Consider the following 19,260-nt stretch of genomic DNA (forward strand, 5'->3'; position numbering starts at 1 on the left):
GCTACTAAAACTGGACACCCTAACCTACAATACAACCAGGCCCAGTCCCTCCACCACGCTCCTATTGCTCTCACCACTCAACTCAAATCCATGCGTTCTTTATGCGCCACCCTGTATAACTAGGGGACAAGTTATTGTTTATGATTAGATCGTATTATTTGGTAAAACGAGGCTTTAAATGGCTGTAATAACGGGAAACAAATTGTAAACAAAACACGACCTCTTCATAAACCGTACAGAACTAACAATAAAATTGTCTTCAGCTGTTCCATAAGGATGAGAAATCTACTAAGGGAGTGTGTTTTATCTATGCTGCTACGCTGTGACAGAATCGACAGCGCTAATTATATATATATATTGTACACTTATAATCGTCAAATTATCAATGTTGTAGATAAATTGTGTCCGTTTAAGCGAGCTTTTAAAACCTTTTTTAAAACTTTAATTGTGTTTTAGAGCGTTCAAACCTGATTAAAATAGCATAAACGTTTGCTATTAACCTAACGTAACCAAACCTAACATAACAGCTGGCTCTCCGAACTTGGTCATGTGCCGCGGGGAACCCGAAGTGACACCGCGCGGAGTTAGGATAAGCCCTTCCATTGAGGCTCATGTTAACCTCGTCACTTCTGCTTCATTGAGCATACCCTTACAAGATTAATGGTTTCGGCGCTCGCACCACTAATTTAGCCGCGGCGCTCGCGCCACCCGGCGTTCGATGCACGACACCATTATATTGTCGTAGTAATCCATGATCATCAACAGACGACACCCTCACGCATTGCCTCCTTCCCTTGAAGTAAGAGCAGAACCACTCTAGAGCCAATCCTCTGATTCCAATATTTTCCATTACTAGCTCTACTTCAAAATATATAGAATATAAAAATGATTTGAAAGCGTTTAATTAATCGGTTGTCGTGAAGAAGTTTTTATAGTATGGCTAAAACGCTACTTCGACGATATCGAGCAACAAAAGTCACATTATATTGTTGTCTACGGTGGTATTGGATCAGATCAGATCCGTGGCTTGCATTGGCTCCGATTGGCTCTGTCTTCTGTCCCTGTCCCTCTGTCCTGTCTCTAGTGAGTGTCTGTTCGTCTCGTCCGCTACTGCTGTCGTCGTCGTCGTTGTCAAGTGTAATGTGAAGTTTGGTATATTTTTGTGTTAATGTTTTGCAAAATTATTGAAATGTTAAACCGTGGAGTTATTTTTGGGCACAGCTTAAGGATAAAAGCTAGATTTAGTATTGAGTAGTCTATCCTATTTAGTCAAGTGCTAATATACACTAGCTTAAACTGCATTATTTCATTTTACTAGTGGATTGAAATAAATTCGCGTTACAAAGTTCATCAGTAGAACATGGCGGATCAGGGAAATTCCTCAAATTCAAATCAGTTTTTTCAAGGAAGTAAGTGTAAGTAGAGAAGTAGAGTTAAACAAGTTGGTAATTTACATTTTGGTTGTTTAAGTTAACGGTATGTTATGTTGTGGATTTACTATTCATGACCTTAGCCTATGCCATGAATATTCTTCCCATGCACAGTCTTTTTGGGACTAGCCTAAGTAACTAAGTAAACTAGTAACCTAAGGCTAGCCTAACCTAAGTAAATGACTAGGCTGGCAAAGTTAAGTAAGTTTAAGGTTAGCATGATGGATGTAAGCCTTTTAAGCATACCGTATCCAGCTTTTCACAAGTTTTTACAGGCCTAGGTTATATCGTTAATTGAATAAACGTTTTCTGTCTTGTTCCGCTTTGTCAGTGCCCACTTGCATATCTTCGGACTGGAAACAGGGCGTAGGCTACAGTTTCCCAACTAGTCTAGGCTACTTTAACCCTTAGAGTGCCAGGCGAGAAATAAAAGTAACGCTCAAAAAATGCCGATGATTTTTCCCGAAGGTCGCGCTAAAAATGCCGAGCGCGATCTGGCGATTTTTAGGTTAACCCTTAGAGTGCCAGGCGAGAAATAAAAGTAACGCTCAAAAAATGCCGATGATTTTTCCCGAAGGTCGCGCTAAAAATGCCGAGCGCGATCTGGCGATTTTTAGGTTAAAATTTCGTAAAAATCGAATTTTCGATATTTCGACCAACGAAAATTGATGTATCGCATCTAGCAACTTTCGACTCAATGTTAATATATGGGTTAAAAGAATCCGAGTATTTATTCGGTTGTTATGACAGCTGTTCGATCATTACGAAACGTCCGGTCAGCCGGACGTTGGCACTTTTGGCTCGTTCTAAAAACGTCCGGTCGGCCGGACGTTGGCACTTTTGGCTCGTTTTAAAAACGTCCGGTTCCCCGGACGTTGGCACTCAAAGGGTTAAAATTTTGTAAAAATGAATTTTTGATATTTCGACCAACGAAAATCGATGTATCGCATCTAGTCCCTAACTTTCGACTCAATGTTAATATATGGGTTAAAAGAATCCGAGTATCCATTCGGTTGTTATGACAACTGTTCGATCATTACGAAACGTCCGGTCAGCCGGACGTTGGCACTTTTGGCTCGTTCTAAAAACGTCCGGTCGGCCGGACGTCGGCACTTTTGGCTCGTTTTAAAAACGTCCGGTTCCCCGGACGTTGGCACTCAAAGGGCTAATATTGGTTGAATCTATCGATTCGATTAGCAGGGCCGCCCCTAGGGTAATAGACGCCCAGGGTGTACTAAAAACATTAAATTAACAACTCAACGGACATCACAAAACGACTATGAGTTGACGTAAGAATTCGAGCTTTGAAGTTAGAAACAAGCAAGTGTAGGTGGGGCTGGGGTTTGTGGGCGATTACGCAGTGTGTGTGTCTCAGGCTCGCAGTATTGCCAACAAGTCACATGCCAGACGTAAAAGTACCGGTACCGGTAGGCCTAGTAATAAGTTAGTAAGTTAGGAGTTGTATTGTTAATAAATAACTTAACAATAAGTTACAACATCTAACATATAAGTTAATAATACGTTGTCATTAAATAAGTACCTAAGTTATTTAACTTATTTTATGAATAAAACAAAAGCTATAGAAAACTTGCTCTTTTTAAGAAGAGTCACTGTCATTGATTGGGCCTACATGTTTACGAGTTTCCCATAAAATATTCGTTTGCGGTTTGCCGATAACGTTGTCAAATTTTTTACCTGCTAAAGTCGTGGTGCCCCCCTAGCCGCGGCGCACAGGGTGGTCCTGTCGATTAATAGGCCTTTACCTTCTTTCGAATTTTTCATTTTATTAGTAAGCTAAGTTTGATATAGGCTAAACTTAGTTAAAAATCTCGATTATTAATCAATATTAACTTAGCCCAGTTAGGTAGGCCTATAAGAAACTGTACCGGAAACAGACAATATGGTAGCCTAACTTAAGTTAAACTCAGGAATCAAGAATCAATATTTTATTCCATTAGACATGTACATGCATTAGAATACGTCAATAAAGTTGAATAGGTACATGTTGCAAAAACACAAGTCAAAGATAAATTACAGTACATAACAAATTAGGCAGGACGTTGATAGCCAAAGTGAAACCAAGGGCTGCACTTTAGTAGGTAGTTATCTGTCCTTCACTCATTCGAATGAAAAATATTGATATAATCTATAGATTATTCGATATATCGATTATGGTATTTAATTCGTTCAGGTAGGTTAGGTTAACCAAACTTGATATATCAATTGTAATAGCCTAATCAATAGCCTATTATTCATTCGAATGAGTGTAGGACAGATACCTACTAAATTGCAAGCCTACTAAATTGCCTAGTAAGGAGAGAAATAAAATGGTAGGCCCACATTAGAATATTTGGGTGAACGCAAACATTCTATTTCAAAAGTGTTGTTATTCAAATTCAATTTAGGTATTTCAGTGCTTCGGTAATAAAGAGGAGATTTCTACCTTAAGTTACATTCTAAGTTATATCTTAACTTAACTAAGTTAAAACAAAGCTAATATGTATATATAGGTATGTATAATGCGGAATGCCAAAATCTGGTAATCTCTGGGTAAATCCGTTGATCGGTTGTAATTAAGAAAAATAAAAAAATATCACAGGATGGGGTTGGAAGTAAGTCCAGCAGCTGATCCCTTTCATTTTGACAAATTAACTTAGTTTTAGTTCCAATGATAAAGAACAGATGGATTCATATAGGCCTATTGATGGATTCCAGTATACCTAATGGAAAATAGCTTCGGCGTTTATAGATTTTTACTTTCATGATTTAGTTTTGAAGTGCTTTAAACCTTTTTGGTGGATAGAGCAGTCTAAAAGTAAAATCTAGGCCTATGTTTTATTGTCTTTATAATTTAGCATTTTACAGGCCCTTCTTTACAATTATTTTGAAAAGTTACGGTATGTATGTTTCTTGTGTCTTTATGATTTTTCCTAGACTATTTTTTTACCCAATGTTAAGTTATACCGGTACTGCCTAAACACGTCAGGCCTATAAATACTGTACTGTAAACATACAACCTATCTAGGCCTACTGTCCTTCAAACTGTGTAGAAACTAACGTTGTTTCATCCCTAGTCTAAACATTATTTAACTTCACTTTCAGGTAATAGTCGCCCGATGTTTCCCAACATGGAGTTCAGACCGATATCAGCAAACGATGAGCTAGATCATGCAGCAGGTAATTTCTTACTTATAATAGACATATTTTTGAATTAATTGGTTAGAATAGTTTTAAGTTTACCATCCTAAACCAACTAGGCTATAGGCTAATGTTGGGTCAAATTAGTTACCGTAAAGTTTAAAAGTAACTTTTCGGACAAAAAGCGTTGCCAGCCGGGATTTTACGGGAAATTTGACTACCAACTTATCCCAACCGACACCAAATTGAAGTATGGTATAGGACCAGGACAACCAGCTGACATAGTTAAGTTGATCCCCGATAAATGCGGAGGTCAAGATAGACCAACTTGTATAACACTGCACCATTACTCCAACTAAAAAGTACGCACGCTGTGCCAGTACGGCATGGCTCCGATCGGAGTCGTCAGCAGCGAACGTGTTAAGGATAAGAAAGGGGAAAAAATAATTTGTATAGAATAAGACAATAATTATTGACTCTATGTAGTACGGTATTCATAATTACAAATGGACGTAATTTAAGACGATTGTAAATTGGCAAAGGGTCCAGCTATTGATGTTCAGTTGAGATATCAATAAAAAGGTATCAATTAACCCTAGGAGTGGCCAATGTTAGAAGTGGGGAATGGCCAACCCATTTTGGCGATTTTGCAGACCTTTTTTTGAAAATTCGTAAAAATTCAACCGTACAAGTAAACCTAGCCAACCTCATATTCATTTTGTTCGGAAAGAACAGGAGAATCTAGAAATAGTAATATCATAATGATTTAGATAGTGTATTTTAACGGTAAAGTGAAAAAAATAAAAAAAAATTGAATTTTTTTTTTGAAATTTCAAAAGCGGCCTTAGTATTTTTTTTCTACGGATTTTTTTATGGGAAATTCATTATATACATTTTGTAGACAATCTAATTCCCTACATAGAAATATATAACATGTTAAGAAAATATTTTTTTTTATAAGTTTTTGGGGCGAAATATAATGACAAACGGAGAACCGAAAAAATTGAAAACCGTACAGTGTTAGTTTATGTTGTAAAAAGTTCTATAATATATGTGTATACTAATAATGATATATACATGTTTGTAAAGCTAATGAAGTAAGGAATCAAAAAAGTCATAAAGTTTATGATAAAAATAACTTTTTACCTATAAACATACGTATATAAAATAATGTTTTTATATTTTAGCGATTTCTCGAGAAAAAAAATTCACAGTACTTAGTATACAACTTTTGTACCATATTTTTTTACTTCAAACCAACATAATAATCTTGTAGTGTATTCAATTATCTACATAAAAATGTATAACATGTTAGAAATATTTTTTTGTAGGTACGTAATAGGGACATAATAATACAATAACCGCAAAACCGCAAATAAGTGTAAACTATAGCCTATAGTGTTTGCTTGTGTTGTGAAACATTATGTAGGCTGATGATATGTAGCCTACATATTTGTAAAGCTAATGAAATAAGGAATCCAAAAAAGTCATAAGTATGATGGTAAAAAGTTATTTTCACCTATGATTAGGCTATGTATCAATTTGAGAACGTTTTGAATTTTTTGCGTATTTCGAGAAAATGGAGTGTACAGTATTTAGTAGCCTAGCCTATATAATTTTTTTACCAAATTTTTTACACCCAAACCAATATAAACATGTTGTAGTGTATTTATTTACCTTTATAAAAATGTATAACACCTTGGGTATATCATTATACTGTATAGGTACAACAATCTCTGAATGTCAGAAACGTCATTTTAGGACATGATGCTAACAAAATACAGTAGTAGGCCTATTTAGTATAGGCTATAACTTTTTTACAAAATTGTTTACCCCCAAACCATTATAAACATGTTGTAGTGTATTCATTTACCTTTATAAAAATGTATAACACCTTGGGTATATCATTATATAGGTACAACAATCTCTGAATGTCAGAATCGTCATTTTAGGACATGATGCTAACAAAATACAACCTTTTATGAACACTATTTCACACAATTCAGTAATATTTATGCATGAAGATTACTGTTATACACACACACAACACTTCACTAACACTAACACTACGAACTAATAACATATTTAGTAATAAATCGCGGATAAAACTATTACCGGCAACAACACAAACAAACAATGGCAATACAAGACAGCTGACAGACTGTAGCAGTAATGACTCACTTCCATCGTCTACATGCCAGCATACAGAAATAACCCTGAGTGCAGGGCTGCCACTCTCTGAATCAAAATTTCTTCCTCTTCAAAATGATATACTATATGACTAGTAATAATAACTTTCACTGTATATAATTTGTATTTTCCATACTGTCACCAGACGACTGTTGGCCATTTGTTAGAAATTTCGAAAACAGCTGTTTTCATAAAATCGTACCGATTGTGCAATCAATATTTAGTTATAAATATCACTACCACAATGAAGATAAAATCAATGGCTATCCAGTGGTACCACCCGCAACATCCCAAGACGAAAATTACCCGAGCAGGGTAATGCCAAACAAGACATGTTTTGCCAGTTCCCAAGTGTCGGCTGCAAAAGTCGTACCGCGCCAAAATTTCATTTGATTTCTAATCGTCGTGACATTGTTATATACCTGCTACAGGGTTTGTTTTATGTAATCAAATGAAAGTTCAGAATGTGATCTTTCGAATGGTATATATATTATTCTCATCTGAGTTGATTGTAAGTGTTTTTTTTACCGTTAAAAAAATTTCGGCCCATACCGTCACCAGACGACATTGGCCATTCTAAGCATCAACGTCATACCGTCACCAGACGATGGTTGGCCACTGCTAGGGTTAAGTACTTTTGATGAACTTGTAAATGTTTGTTTAACAAAATTTTTGTCATATAAAAATCTAGAGCCTATCTTATCATTGTTATCTGGAAGAGGCAGATTAAGTTCTTTAGCAAGTAAAGATAGTTACCCATTCAACAAAATACCCTCAGTATTGGTTTTTAAATTCAAACAAACATTCATCAAACTCATTGGTTCTAACTTGCATTCTACGTTAAAAACACTTGTTCTGAATTGTTATCGATGTAACTTAAAACTTGGACATTCTAAAATACTCAACTAAGGAATAGTAGGCAATACATACTTATTGGCTATACATAGACCATTGCAAGATATAAGATATTTGTAGTAAATTTTACTTTTTATTTCCTCAGCTGAAAGAAGAAGGCTGAAGAAGATGAATGCACAGATGGCAGCATCTGGGCTGAATTTTGGTGATAATATTCCAACCTTCAAACCACTGTGAGTAATCTTACCGTCTAATCTATAACAAAAATGATACCCCCGCAATAGCAATCCTGCAGACTAATCAAAAATCCATTTGTCTGATAGGATATTACTGAAATATTTCCTTAAACATATCAGATTAAGTCCTTACTAGCTGTTACCCGTCGGCTTTGCCCGACAATATTCTGTGTTTTATTACTACTATGAAGCCGTGACTTTGCCACGGACTAAACGATCTTTCGCATTAATTTGCCAACGAAGGAAGAACTTCTTCATCTACAAAATTAACCCTTTTACCAGGAGCTTCGAACTACTCTCTCTGGAACAGCCTACAAAATCATTTTCACAAAAATAATATTCCCACTGTAGTATCTCCTTCCACTTAAAGTTATACTTAAATAAATAAATAAATTATCCTTCTGTTGAATTGCGCTTGCAAAATAGATCGATGATTTCTTGTGGTTTTTTTACGACCCTCAAAGGCCCTAAACAGTTGCAGATGTACAGTATCTGTGATGTTTTCACTAAGCGAAATGTACACACATGAAAGTGGTTTTCTCAAATCTCCTGCAAAAGGCACATTTCCAACTTGATATGATTCATTTCAAAACCTTGCATATGGTAATTTTTTCAACAATAAAAATATCTATGATTCAATCATATTACATAATTCGCCAAAATAGTGTGATGAAATCATTAATATCTCCCATGACCATCATTGTTTGCCGCAATAGTTTAACCTTATGGACTTTGCGATCGCGGTAAGTGTGAACATCTCCTGCGATCATGGCATAGGCTAATCGTGAATATCTACCACAGTCACAGAAACATCATAATCGTCTCCTGGATCTGGGGAATCGTCGTGAACATCCCCACGATTTTTGCGGATTTAACATCATTGTCACCCGCCATACCGTAAACATATCCCGCAATCGTGGAGATTGTGGTAGAATCTTCTCCACTCACAACGCCCCAGAATTACTTACAGTTGGAACAAATGCTGTCCCATGAAAATCGCAAATTAAATGTAATCCCAGATTTAAAAGCAATTATAAATTTTCACTGAAAAATTCCAAAAATCTTTCCTTTTATATGTCAATTACGAGTGTAAATACTTTAAATCATTAAGACATTATGCTCATCACAGAGAGCCTTGTTACAACATTTTTTATCAGTGTGATTGCTGATTATTAGTTTCAATTGCAGACCGAGGCCCACAGCTTTGCCGATACCAGACGATCGGGTGCTGAGCAGTCCGAGGGCCAAGCATGGCATACCCAAGGTCAAGCCACCTTCCCAGGATCATCTGTTTGAAAAGTCACGGTCAGTTGCTTAGAGTTCTGTTGTTCTATCTTTAGTGACGTAATATGATCAATTTCAAACAAATAATTATAAACATTTCTAATAATTGTTAGTTGAGTTTTGTTCAAGGAAAGGCTCTAGGCCAGGTCTTTGAATTGTAGAATAAGAAGAATAGTAGCTAGCTTACCTTGAAGAATTGTTGGTAGGCCGAACAGAAGAGACACTTCTTTACTTAGTAAGCTCCGCTATCCTTCATATTTTTAAATAATGATTTATTGGCAATAAAGTTAAGGATGTTTTAAGGATTTTTGTTAGTATAGCGTGCTTACATGAATGAGAAAGAGGTTTATCTGCTATTCTAACAAAATACTTTGAAAAAATATTGTAAAGAACTAGTAGGCATAATTATTGTATAAATAAAAAATATTGTTCGTTTTAAGGAATATAGATTTGTTTTTTTTAAATTCTTACCAATAGTACATGATAACATATCTGTTATGTATTACAGTGGCAGGTCATATGAGAAGATGAGATTGAGGTCAGTTTCATTGGTTGCGTTTGAATTTTGTTTCAATAACACAAGTGTGTTTTCAGGATAGTTAGTCAGATTGTGGGCCTGTTGTGTTGTATATATCTGTCATCATCACTAACCATTTTGCTCCCACCAACAGACATTGTGAACACTATTAAACACACGTTTTATGTTAATGCGTGATGAGTTAGTCTGTGCAATTTGTTATCAACCAGTGAAATTGTGTTCTTGGCTAATGAATCAAACTTAAGGGAAAAGCATGATAGTAAGGCGAGAAGGCTTATTATTGTCTGGTCATTAATCTTATTGCAAAATAACTTGTCAATCTGTTTCAGTGTTTCTACTGTAACGGTTGGTTTTTAGGTGTTACTTCTTTTAAATGATGTTTATTATTATATAATATATTGTGGGGGGTGAGCTCGCTTGGCAGTGAGCACAAAGAAAGGTACTCGAGATTCGATTATACAAAATGCTATATTATATTGTCAACACAAGTAGTATTTATAATTACAGAGATACAGGGAAAAATAGAATATAAATGTTATATCAAGAACAATGAATGGCAAATACTAAATGACAAAATAATGATTTTCAATCAAATATAATTGTTTATGTTATTATTCTCAAAATAACTATTCAACCAAAAAGGAAATAGAAATTGGTAAATATATATATATTGTTTTAAAATAAATGTATGTAATGAAATTTATGAATTTAATATGAAAAGTTTTAAGTGACTTTATAAGTATTTCAAAACTATCTGTGCTCTAAGTCCAAAAATATTAAAAGAGGATAACGGCCTTACCTTGGCCAGCCGGCGCTGGTTCTTAAGGAGGAGTGGGCTATTGGTGAAAGGTCTGCCACCGATGGTATTTTCAATTTGGCTGCAAAGAGAGAGGGTAAGGCCATAATCAGCAATTTGTTGGGTATTGAACCTACTGAATGCAAGAAGCAGCACAAAACTGCTTACACTCAGCAATCTACTTTACTCAACCAACTGCTGTAACTGATACTTCTACAATTGTTTGATTGATTGAAAATCATTTACAATATGAATTTTAAAATTTTTATTGAATTAAAATTTTCCCCAAAGCGTCCTACCATTACACTACTAAAAAAATTTAAGGTTGTTCCTTGGAATTAAACCTGCTTTGTTTGAAGTTTTGGATTCAAGTGAGACAAATGGCATAACCTTATTGATTGGAGTTTCAGTAAAATTCCCCTACATAGGATAAGCAACCACACATCTTCGCACACGCTTCATCACAAAAATGAAAGCTTGCAAAACTTACCTCTAACATAAGGGATCCAATCCGAGCTTGGCCTGAAAATAATATCCACTCCAAACCAATCCCTTGGGCCGACTTTAGTCACAAAACTATTGCCATGCGGACCTCAAGTTATTGATAAACATTTTAATTTAGTTTGTTCATAACTTAATGTCACCATACATTATTTAGGTCAGGTACATCTTTTGGGCCGAACAATATCAACACTAATTCATCATCAGCATGATCTCTAGAAAAATTACAAGTTTCTCAGTTAATGTGCAAACAGCTGTTGAGGATGTTTAAAAGCGTGCAGATTTGTTTGGTGTGTCCATTTATAATGTTATGTTTCAACAATGTGAATTTGTTTACAGAGAAAGGCTGAAGATGTGTCAGAGTATGTGTCAGTCAACTGGAAAACTGCAAATTCCTCCAAACTCTGTAAGTTCAATGTGTAAAGTGAAATGTCATTAAAAAATAATAAACAATTAGGGATGGAAGTGTTGACTTGTCCTTAGATCAATAAAACAATTCAGGTTATGTAGGGATCTTTTACATCAACCTCTAATAATATGTGTGTCCAGAAAAAGGAAATAACTTCTTCTTACTTTCCAGAAAAAGGATACTAAAAATATATCGTTTTCTATTCAATTTCTTATTATGTTTCGTATGTTCTTCTTAAAATTAGTCTAAAATTTAACTGACTAGAAACTTGATTTGTGAATCATAATTTCTCAAGTGATCATCAGAACTCACATTTTCATCTGTAGAACTCCTTAGCCTCAATGCAATTCTTACCAAATTAAATTTATAAATATTTTAACCACGGTATAATTTTTTCAGTCACTTCAATATCAATATACCTAAAATAATGTTGGATACATTTTAATCTAATAGTGAACAATTTAAAAAATGATTAAAGAAATTATTGTTTAAACAGATTTATGACTTTACGTCAGAAGATCTGTTGGATGAGGGGGAGATTGGGAGAGGCGCTTTTGGAACTGTCAACAAAATGGTGCATCGGAAGAGTGACACGGTGATGGCGGTGAAGGTATGTTGATCAACGACAAATTCCGAGATTTAGCATTTCTAATGGGGTTGACGCTTTATCAAAGTTGATAGCATTATTTTATCAACACAAACAGGCTTTTAATCTGCAAGTGTTGTCTTGTTTGTTTTGATAACGCCTTAAAATAAATATCCTGGAAAATAAAGTCAACTGATTATCAACTTGAGGATAACCTTATCACTTCAAACTTTGTCCTTTGAAATCATACTGGAAAATTTTTGCCATATCAATCACTTTTAAAATGATTTATTCATTGTTTCTGAATTATTTGACAAAGTTATCGATTTATAATTTTTTACCAAACAAATAAGTGCCATTCCAAGATGTGTAAGATGTTGCTATTCCAAGCAGACCATCCTAAAAACTGGTAGATGATTGTGTTAAAAACTCTCTGTTTTAAATCATTGACTTTTCTGTACTGAATTAGACATTCCAATTATGGACCAGCTGTAGCCATTTGCCGAAGCAACTGAACCAACTGAGCTAACTTAGTTTTGGAATTATATCATGACTAGTTGTTACCCACGGGCTTCACCCCGTTTGACTTCATAAGTATTAATAACTTAAAACTGTTGATTGGTTAGGTTAAGCTGAAATAAACAAAACAAAATACAGTAATACAAACAAATAATCTCACCTGATTTTAATAAGGTAATAAATTGAAAGAATAACATACAAATTAATACAGCTGAGTTATTTTTAACATTAGGTATTTGAAAAGTTCCCTTTGGAAAGCAATTACGACCTTATAGGGCAATTTAAAATAATGGATAGTTTTGCGCCAGGTTTCTCGTCATGACGAACATTTTAAGTATATGGTTTATGAGGGTGTTCCTTGTAGTTTTCTCAAAAGTCCATGGGTACTTTTGGCTTTATACATTGACTAGCTGTACCCGTGGGCTTCGCCCCGTTTAACTTCATAAGTGAGCTCGTTCGCTTGGCTCAATCTTGTCCTGGTAGAAGTTCGTTCGCTACGCTCACTCACCTTTTGGTTGCAAATTAGCTGTTTTCATAAATAAAAAAAATAATAGTGCTGAACCCTGTTGGTAATCCTTGTAACTTTAATGCTATTGAACATCATAGAACAGAACCAACTTGATTAATTGATACAGCTGTTAAGATTCATTAACTCCTTTTAAATATGAAAAATCCTAAGGTTAACATGTGAAAATCCAGAGCCATTGGGGCGGAGCCCGATCAGAATAAAAACTACTTAGTTTTCCTATTTAATGTCCAAAGAATCGGTGTACTGAATGAATTTCAGCCTCCTAGGTAAATGGGAAGTGGGAGAATTAGTGATGAGTGAGTGAGTCAGTGAGGGCTTTGCCTTTTATATATTTAGATATGTGTTTTACTGTTTGGTTATAAAACCTGAGGTCTATTGTTTATAATTAGATCATTTTAGCGAATTTCCCTATAGGGAAGTAGCTATTACCGTAGGTGGCACGGTGAGACCTAGACCCGGGACCGATTTACTTTTGTCATTTTGATGTCCCCAGAGGTCAAAAACACCATTCGTTCAAATTTTTATATATGTATATATATATATTCGTCCGTGAACGCGATAACTTGAGTAATTTTTGTCCGATTTTGATGAAATTTGGTTTGAAGGTGTAAAGCGGGATAAACTTGAATGAGTTCGCGAACCAGCACGATCGGACCATGGGAACGGGGCTTTACGGGGGGTTTTATGGGGTAAAAATTTTGACCCTCAAAACACAAAATTTCCCGATTTCTCTTTAGACCTTTTTAAAGAGCTTAAAAAAACAAATAATTTAGTATATAAAAGTATTTTTGTTCGATTATTAGTAACGGAAACAATTAAAAAAATTGTAAATTTAAAATTCCCATGTTATTCTTATGGAGAATATATGTGGTTTGCTTGTTTATGGATATATTTTGATAAAACTTGGCAAATTTATTTATTTTGTACTAAGCTATCAATATTTTACTCAAAAACACACTTTATTAGTTTCCTTGTATCAGCAAACCTAGGTACTTGTTAAACCTAATGTTATTAAAATATATTTAACTGAAAATCAATTCAGACAAATGGAAATTCGCTTAGTCGGCAGGTTTGCTGCGGCGGGGGTATTTTTGGTTAAACTAGTTTTAAAATAACTGAAATACCAAGAAACAAATTGTAAACAAAAATACTACCCTACAGGCAAGGGACAGATAAAAATTGGCTTCAGCTGATCTAAGAATGGAATTTCTACTTTTACATAGTTGGTGATGTTGGTGATAGTTGGACAGTGTCATTAAATAATGTTCTTTTGTATGCTTTAGAGGATACGTTCTACAGTGGATGAGAAGGAACAGAAACAGCTGTTGATGGACCTGGAGGTGGTTATGAAGAGCAACGAGTGTTCTTGTATCGTGCAGTTCTATGGAGCTCTCTTTAAAGAAGGTAAGTTACGTGTGAATAGCTTCCGTCTTGAAAAGTTTCAGCAAAAAATAAATTATTTAAACTTAAGATCATGACTTATTCCATTTATAGGTTTGAGACTTGATTAGAGACTTGCCTTATGTATTGTTTTAAACAGTATACAGTATATCCAACTGGTAACTACTTAGCATAGATGTAAACTTATCTACACAGACTGTTTGGTCAAGAAATTTACAGTTTTAACCATTTTTGGAAGGTTTTTTTTTACCATATTCTCAAACTTTTTGTTTAATTTATAAATGGTATTCTATTGCCAAGTATTGTCAGAAAGGTTGTAAAATTCATGTTTATCACAAACTAAGATTTAAAAAGTAAGCCCTAATCAATGATTATGAATTTATTCTATTTCGTAAGACTTGCAAGGTAAGTAGGCCTACTGAGAATTTATATCTCATTCCTGTACAGGGGCATAAACAATCAACATTGTTGTTGAATTGCTAGTATATTTGATTTTGTTTGTTATTATTTAATTTAAAATAAGGTAGAAACGCTTATTAATGCATATATACGAGAGTTAGTACAGTAGTAGCCTAAAAAGTTACAAGACTTAGCTATTTTATACAGGGTGTTTTTTTTTTTTTTAGTTTGTTCTTATGCAACCCAAATCACATGGCTGCCAATGCCAACGTAAGACCTTTTTTTGTCCTTAAACAATGAATCTCTGTATCTGTAAAAAGGGTAGGGGGGGGGGGGTTGTCTATGTATCTCTGTGGGTTAGGTTAAAAAAAAACCTGTATTTTGAATTGAGCTTTGGTAGATTCAGTTCAGTTATCAGACCTAGTGAATAAGGCATACTAGGAAAAAGCTTTAAATTGTTTATGTTTTTTCTCTGATTTATTTATTGAACATTGTTTTTTCAAAGATATTCTTTGGTGTATTTTAAGTTGCAAAATGTTGAAATTGATATAATCCCCATCTATGTCGATACCCTAAACAATTCCTCACTTTTCCCTGTGCCTACTTTTACTTACTGGTTGTTTCTTTAAAGCTCTCAGGTTTTAATCTCAATTCCTCTTCGGTTCAACTGGTCTCCTTAAACACTTACATATACTAGACCCTACTGTGTTATTTTATCATCTCTCTTTTGTCTTAATCCTTGACTATCCTGTATGAACTATTTTCAAAGTATGTGTTTTGATCCAACATCTTCAGCTTCTGTATTTCTAAACCTTACTCTAAGATGTTATCTTTATCTCCTTCATACTCTCCTCAGTCCTCCTCTCAAGAGTTGCATTTAATCGCTTCGTTTGTTCAGGAGACTGTTGGATATGCATGGAATTGATGGACACAAGCCTCGACAAACTTTACAAACACGTTTACGAAGTCCTCGACCAAAGTATACCTGAAAGTGTGCTCGGAAAAATCACTGTCGCTACGGTTACAGCGCTCAACTACCTCAAGGAAAAACTCAAAATCATCCATCGTGACGTGAAGCCTAGCAATATCCTACTGGACCGACGGGGCAACATAAAGTTGTGCGACTTTGGTATCTCCGGCCAACTGGTCGACTCCATTGCCCGGACCAGAGACGCGGGCTGTCGTCCTTACATGGCGCCCGAGCGCATCGATCCACAGCGGGCGAAAGGTTACGATGTTCGCTCTGACGTTTGGTCGCTGGGAATCACGTTGATGGAGGTCGCAACGGGGAGGTTCCCCTACCCAAGATGGAACTCAGTTTTTGAACAGCTGTATCTAGTTGTTCAAGGCGACCCTCCACGACTCACCGAGGTGGAATATGGCAACTCGTTCACCCCGGAGTTTGTCTCATTCGTCAACACGTGTCTGATCAAGGAGGAGATGAAGAGGCCTAAGTACGACAAGCTGCTGGAACACCCCTTCATCCGACAGAGCAGTGCAAGCTCAGTGGATGTGGCGGCTTACGTAACACGAGTGATGGACACTATGGGGGCCACCATCTTCACCATGGACCATCCTTGAGGGCGCGCACGGACCCTCGTCAAGAAACTGACTGCCAGCTGTCTGGCGTTCCTACGGTCGCCGGTGCGATAGTGCTAGAGTCAAGTTGGTGGCTTTTCATTGAGGATTTTCATAGAGGAATAAAAAATATATTATCATTTATTCATTTTTTTCATCTTTAAAAAAAAATTGAAAGAACGAATAATGTTTAAAGTGATTGCTCAATGTTGTGGAAATGTTTGAATCAAAGCAAGGACCAAACCTTAGAATGATATTCAAACTTAAAATTTTAATATTGTTGTTGATGTTTGAAATAATAGCACATCTATGGTAACTTCTTCAAATGCCTGAAAATCTTAGTTATGAAAGCGTTTAAAAGCAGACCAATCTTACAACAACTTAGATACCGGTACTCAAACAGAATCACCAAGCCTTTTCATCAAATTTTAAAAGATTATGATAACGTTATGCTATACATGCAGTAACTAAGAACAGCATCTAAGGATTTTCAATAAATAAATCTTTATGTTTGAGTGATCAATGTAAAAGTAATAACACTCCAGGGTCAAGAACTGGCTTGATTTGAAACCCTGCTTTGGTTAAGGTGTAAGGCCAAAATTTACTTTGTTAGGAATATTTTTCTGACAATATCCATTGAGACAAGTTTACACCTTTTTTTAGAATCGGATGTTAATCGGTGTCTTACTAAGACCGGCACAATAACTGTAGCCTAAAACCCCCCACTTGCAAATCACAGAATATAATTTATAGTAGGTAGGTAGGAAATGGATTTATGCACAATAGTAGGAGAATTTCTCTTAGTTTTGGTTATATTTTAGCACTAAGCGATATTGTCATTGTCTTATCGAGAGATGTAATTCCTCAGTGAAATGCCTCTAAGTTGGATCTCACACTGAACCGGGATGCCATTGACTGCAATACTGGAGCAGACCTTCACTTACCAACGGTGCCGCTGTGATCAAACATTTGGGTTCAAACAGAAACAATTTTTACAAAAGCACCGAAACGTCTACTCAAGTACTCAGTCAATGGACATCATCAGCTTTGTCGTGTTCTTGCGTCTTTAAAACGAGGGTAAATGTACATTTTGTATATACAGTGTAAATTGTGATGCGGTTATGTATAATTGTACAGGTTTCTGCGATCTAACATATTTTATATCATAAATGACAGCTATGATGTTGACAGTTTTTTGTTTTTATTTCCCTATTATCCCAGTGGTGACAGGTGCAATGCCTCAGAGACAGTATAGTATTGAATGCAGGGAAGCCAGGATGGCATTTGTATTATCGGTGGAATTTAAACTGTTGGTGGGCTCAACATATAAGGAAATTTGATTTTAATGATAGGTTTAAATAGAGATATTAAACCACAAAACTTTCTTTTGGTTATCTTGGATATTGCACTTACTGAACTGTAGTACCAGCATCCATGCTTCTTAAGGTTTTAAGTACATTATATAAATCATTTACGTCTAACATATATATTTGAGCAATGTTACTTACCTCCAATACGAGTCACATACCACCAAGACAATGAAATGAAAATCATCCAAACAGAAAATAAACCAAAAGGTCTCTTGTGTATTTAAATGTTAGAAACTGTACATGCTTCAAGGCAGGTGTTGCAGGACTGTAAAAAAAGTGGGATCGGACCTGTTAACATGACTTGAGACCCCAGCTTGAAAGGTTTGAACTTTTGTTTGTTTCTTTTAATCAGTTTTGAGTACTGGTAGTAAACTGTGTATAAAAGCTTTGTTTGGTATTCTTGTCAATATTAAAATTAATCTGTGGAACAACATAAATTTAATTTATTTTAGTACTTGGTTTTAGTATTCAACTCTTGATTGTCCGACAAACTCAGTAATCTCACTCTTCGCTAGACGAGTTATTATCTGATCTGTACAGTTCTGGAATTATTTGTGTTTTGTACTAGGAATGACTAGCGTAATCAAATTGAACTGAGATGGTCATAAAGCATATAATAAGCATCATTAATGTTCTCTTTGCTAATAGGATAATTTCTGAGTCATTCACAATGACATCTTAGGTAACCCTCCTGGTTCCGTGGTGAATTATGGAAATTCTACCGTATAACTATTAACAAGAGACAGGAATTGATCTGTTTACATATGGGGAATTGTCAAAAATAGATTAATAAACACATACTGCAACTTTTTATTTCTTCAAACACAGTTAATTCGGTAATCAAATATTGCTCTTGTTTACTTGATAAGCTTATATTGTCATGTAAGACACTAACAAAATCATAGTTACTTTATTGACTACTAAGTAATTATCATTAATTGCTTTGGTTTACACTAACATACTCACAACCCCATCTTATAACTTACATTTATCACACTTAATGTTATTGGACGGTTTCGTATGGTTTTGGCATTGACTTAGGATACAGAAAGGAGACGAAATCACTGCCACAGCTGACTTCTTAAGTTTTTGCTAATGTGACTAAGATGCCATCTCATTAGGGTATAAATATTACAGTTTTGAGATACGTTGATTGGTTCATTGTAAATTCATTAATTAATATTAATTGTAAACAATGAATTCATAGTACTGTATCCATCATATTTATTTACATTTCATGCAAATAGTTTATTCAAAAGGTAATTTTAACGTCAAAAGTGATTTTATATTTTAGTGTGTTTATTATTTCCATTTCTGCTCTAGAGGAGTGTTTCTTAAGCTTTGGAAAGAATACTACACATTACACACATTTTCGAGGGAATTCGACAGTCCAGCAACCAAATGTCATACCAAAACCAAACCTTGATGTAAGCTAATCTAACATTAACACACACAAACATTAACAAATTAAGACTAGATGTTGGACGGAAGAGAGTCACAT

General features: G+C 35.2%; 1 protein-coding gene across 3 annotated transcripts; it reads left to right on the plus strand.

Annotated features, from left to right (window-relative positions):
* The first annotated feature begins 1,102 nt into the window (after positions 1–1,102).
* Positions 1,103–17,579, plus strand: LOC129001114 (dual specificity mitogen-activated protein kinase kinase 4-like). Of its 3 annotated transcripts, none has more exons than XM_054428300.1 (9): positions 1,103–1,415; positions 4,533–4,607; positions 7,759–7,846; positions 9,038–9,154; positions 9,642–9,671; positions 11,308–11,374; positions 11,874–11,987; positions 14,295–14,415; positions 15,710–17,579. In XM_054428300.1, exons 1-9 carry the CDS (start codon positions 1,361–1,363, stop codon positions 16,390–16,392), a joined length of 1,350 nt encoding a protein of 449 aa, XP_054284275.1. In that variant the 5' UTR covers positions 1,103–1,360; the 3' UTR covers positions 16,393–17,579. The 3 variants fall into 3 exon arrangements, with proteins under 3 accessions (XP_054284275.1, XP_054284276.1, XP_054284277.1); XM_054428301.1 differs by having other exon boundaries at positions 1,103–1,409; XM_054428302.1 differs by lacking the exon at positions 9,642–9,671.
* Positions 17,580–19,260: the final 1,681 nt, after the last annotated feature.

This window comes from Macrosteles quadrilineatus, unplaced genomic scaffold (genome assembly GCF_028750875.1).
Source record: "Macrosteles quadrilineatus isolate MER2022 unplaced genomic scaffold, UCM_ALF_1.0 Scaffold_8__2_contigs__length_117827958, whole genome shotgun sequence".
Classification (NCBI taxonomy): Eukaryota; Metazoa; Arthropoda; class Insecta; order Hemiptera; family Cicadellidae; genus Macrosteles; species Macrosteles quadrilineatus.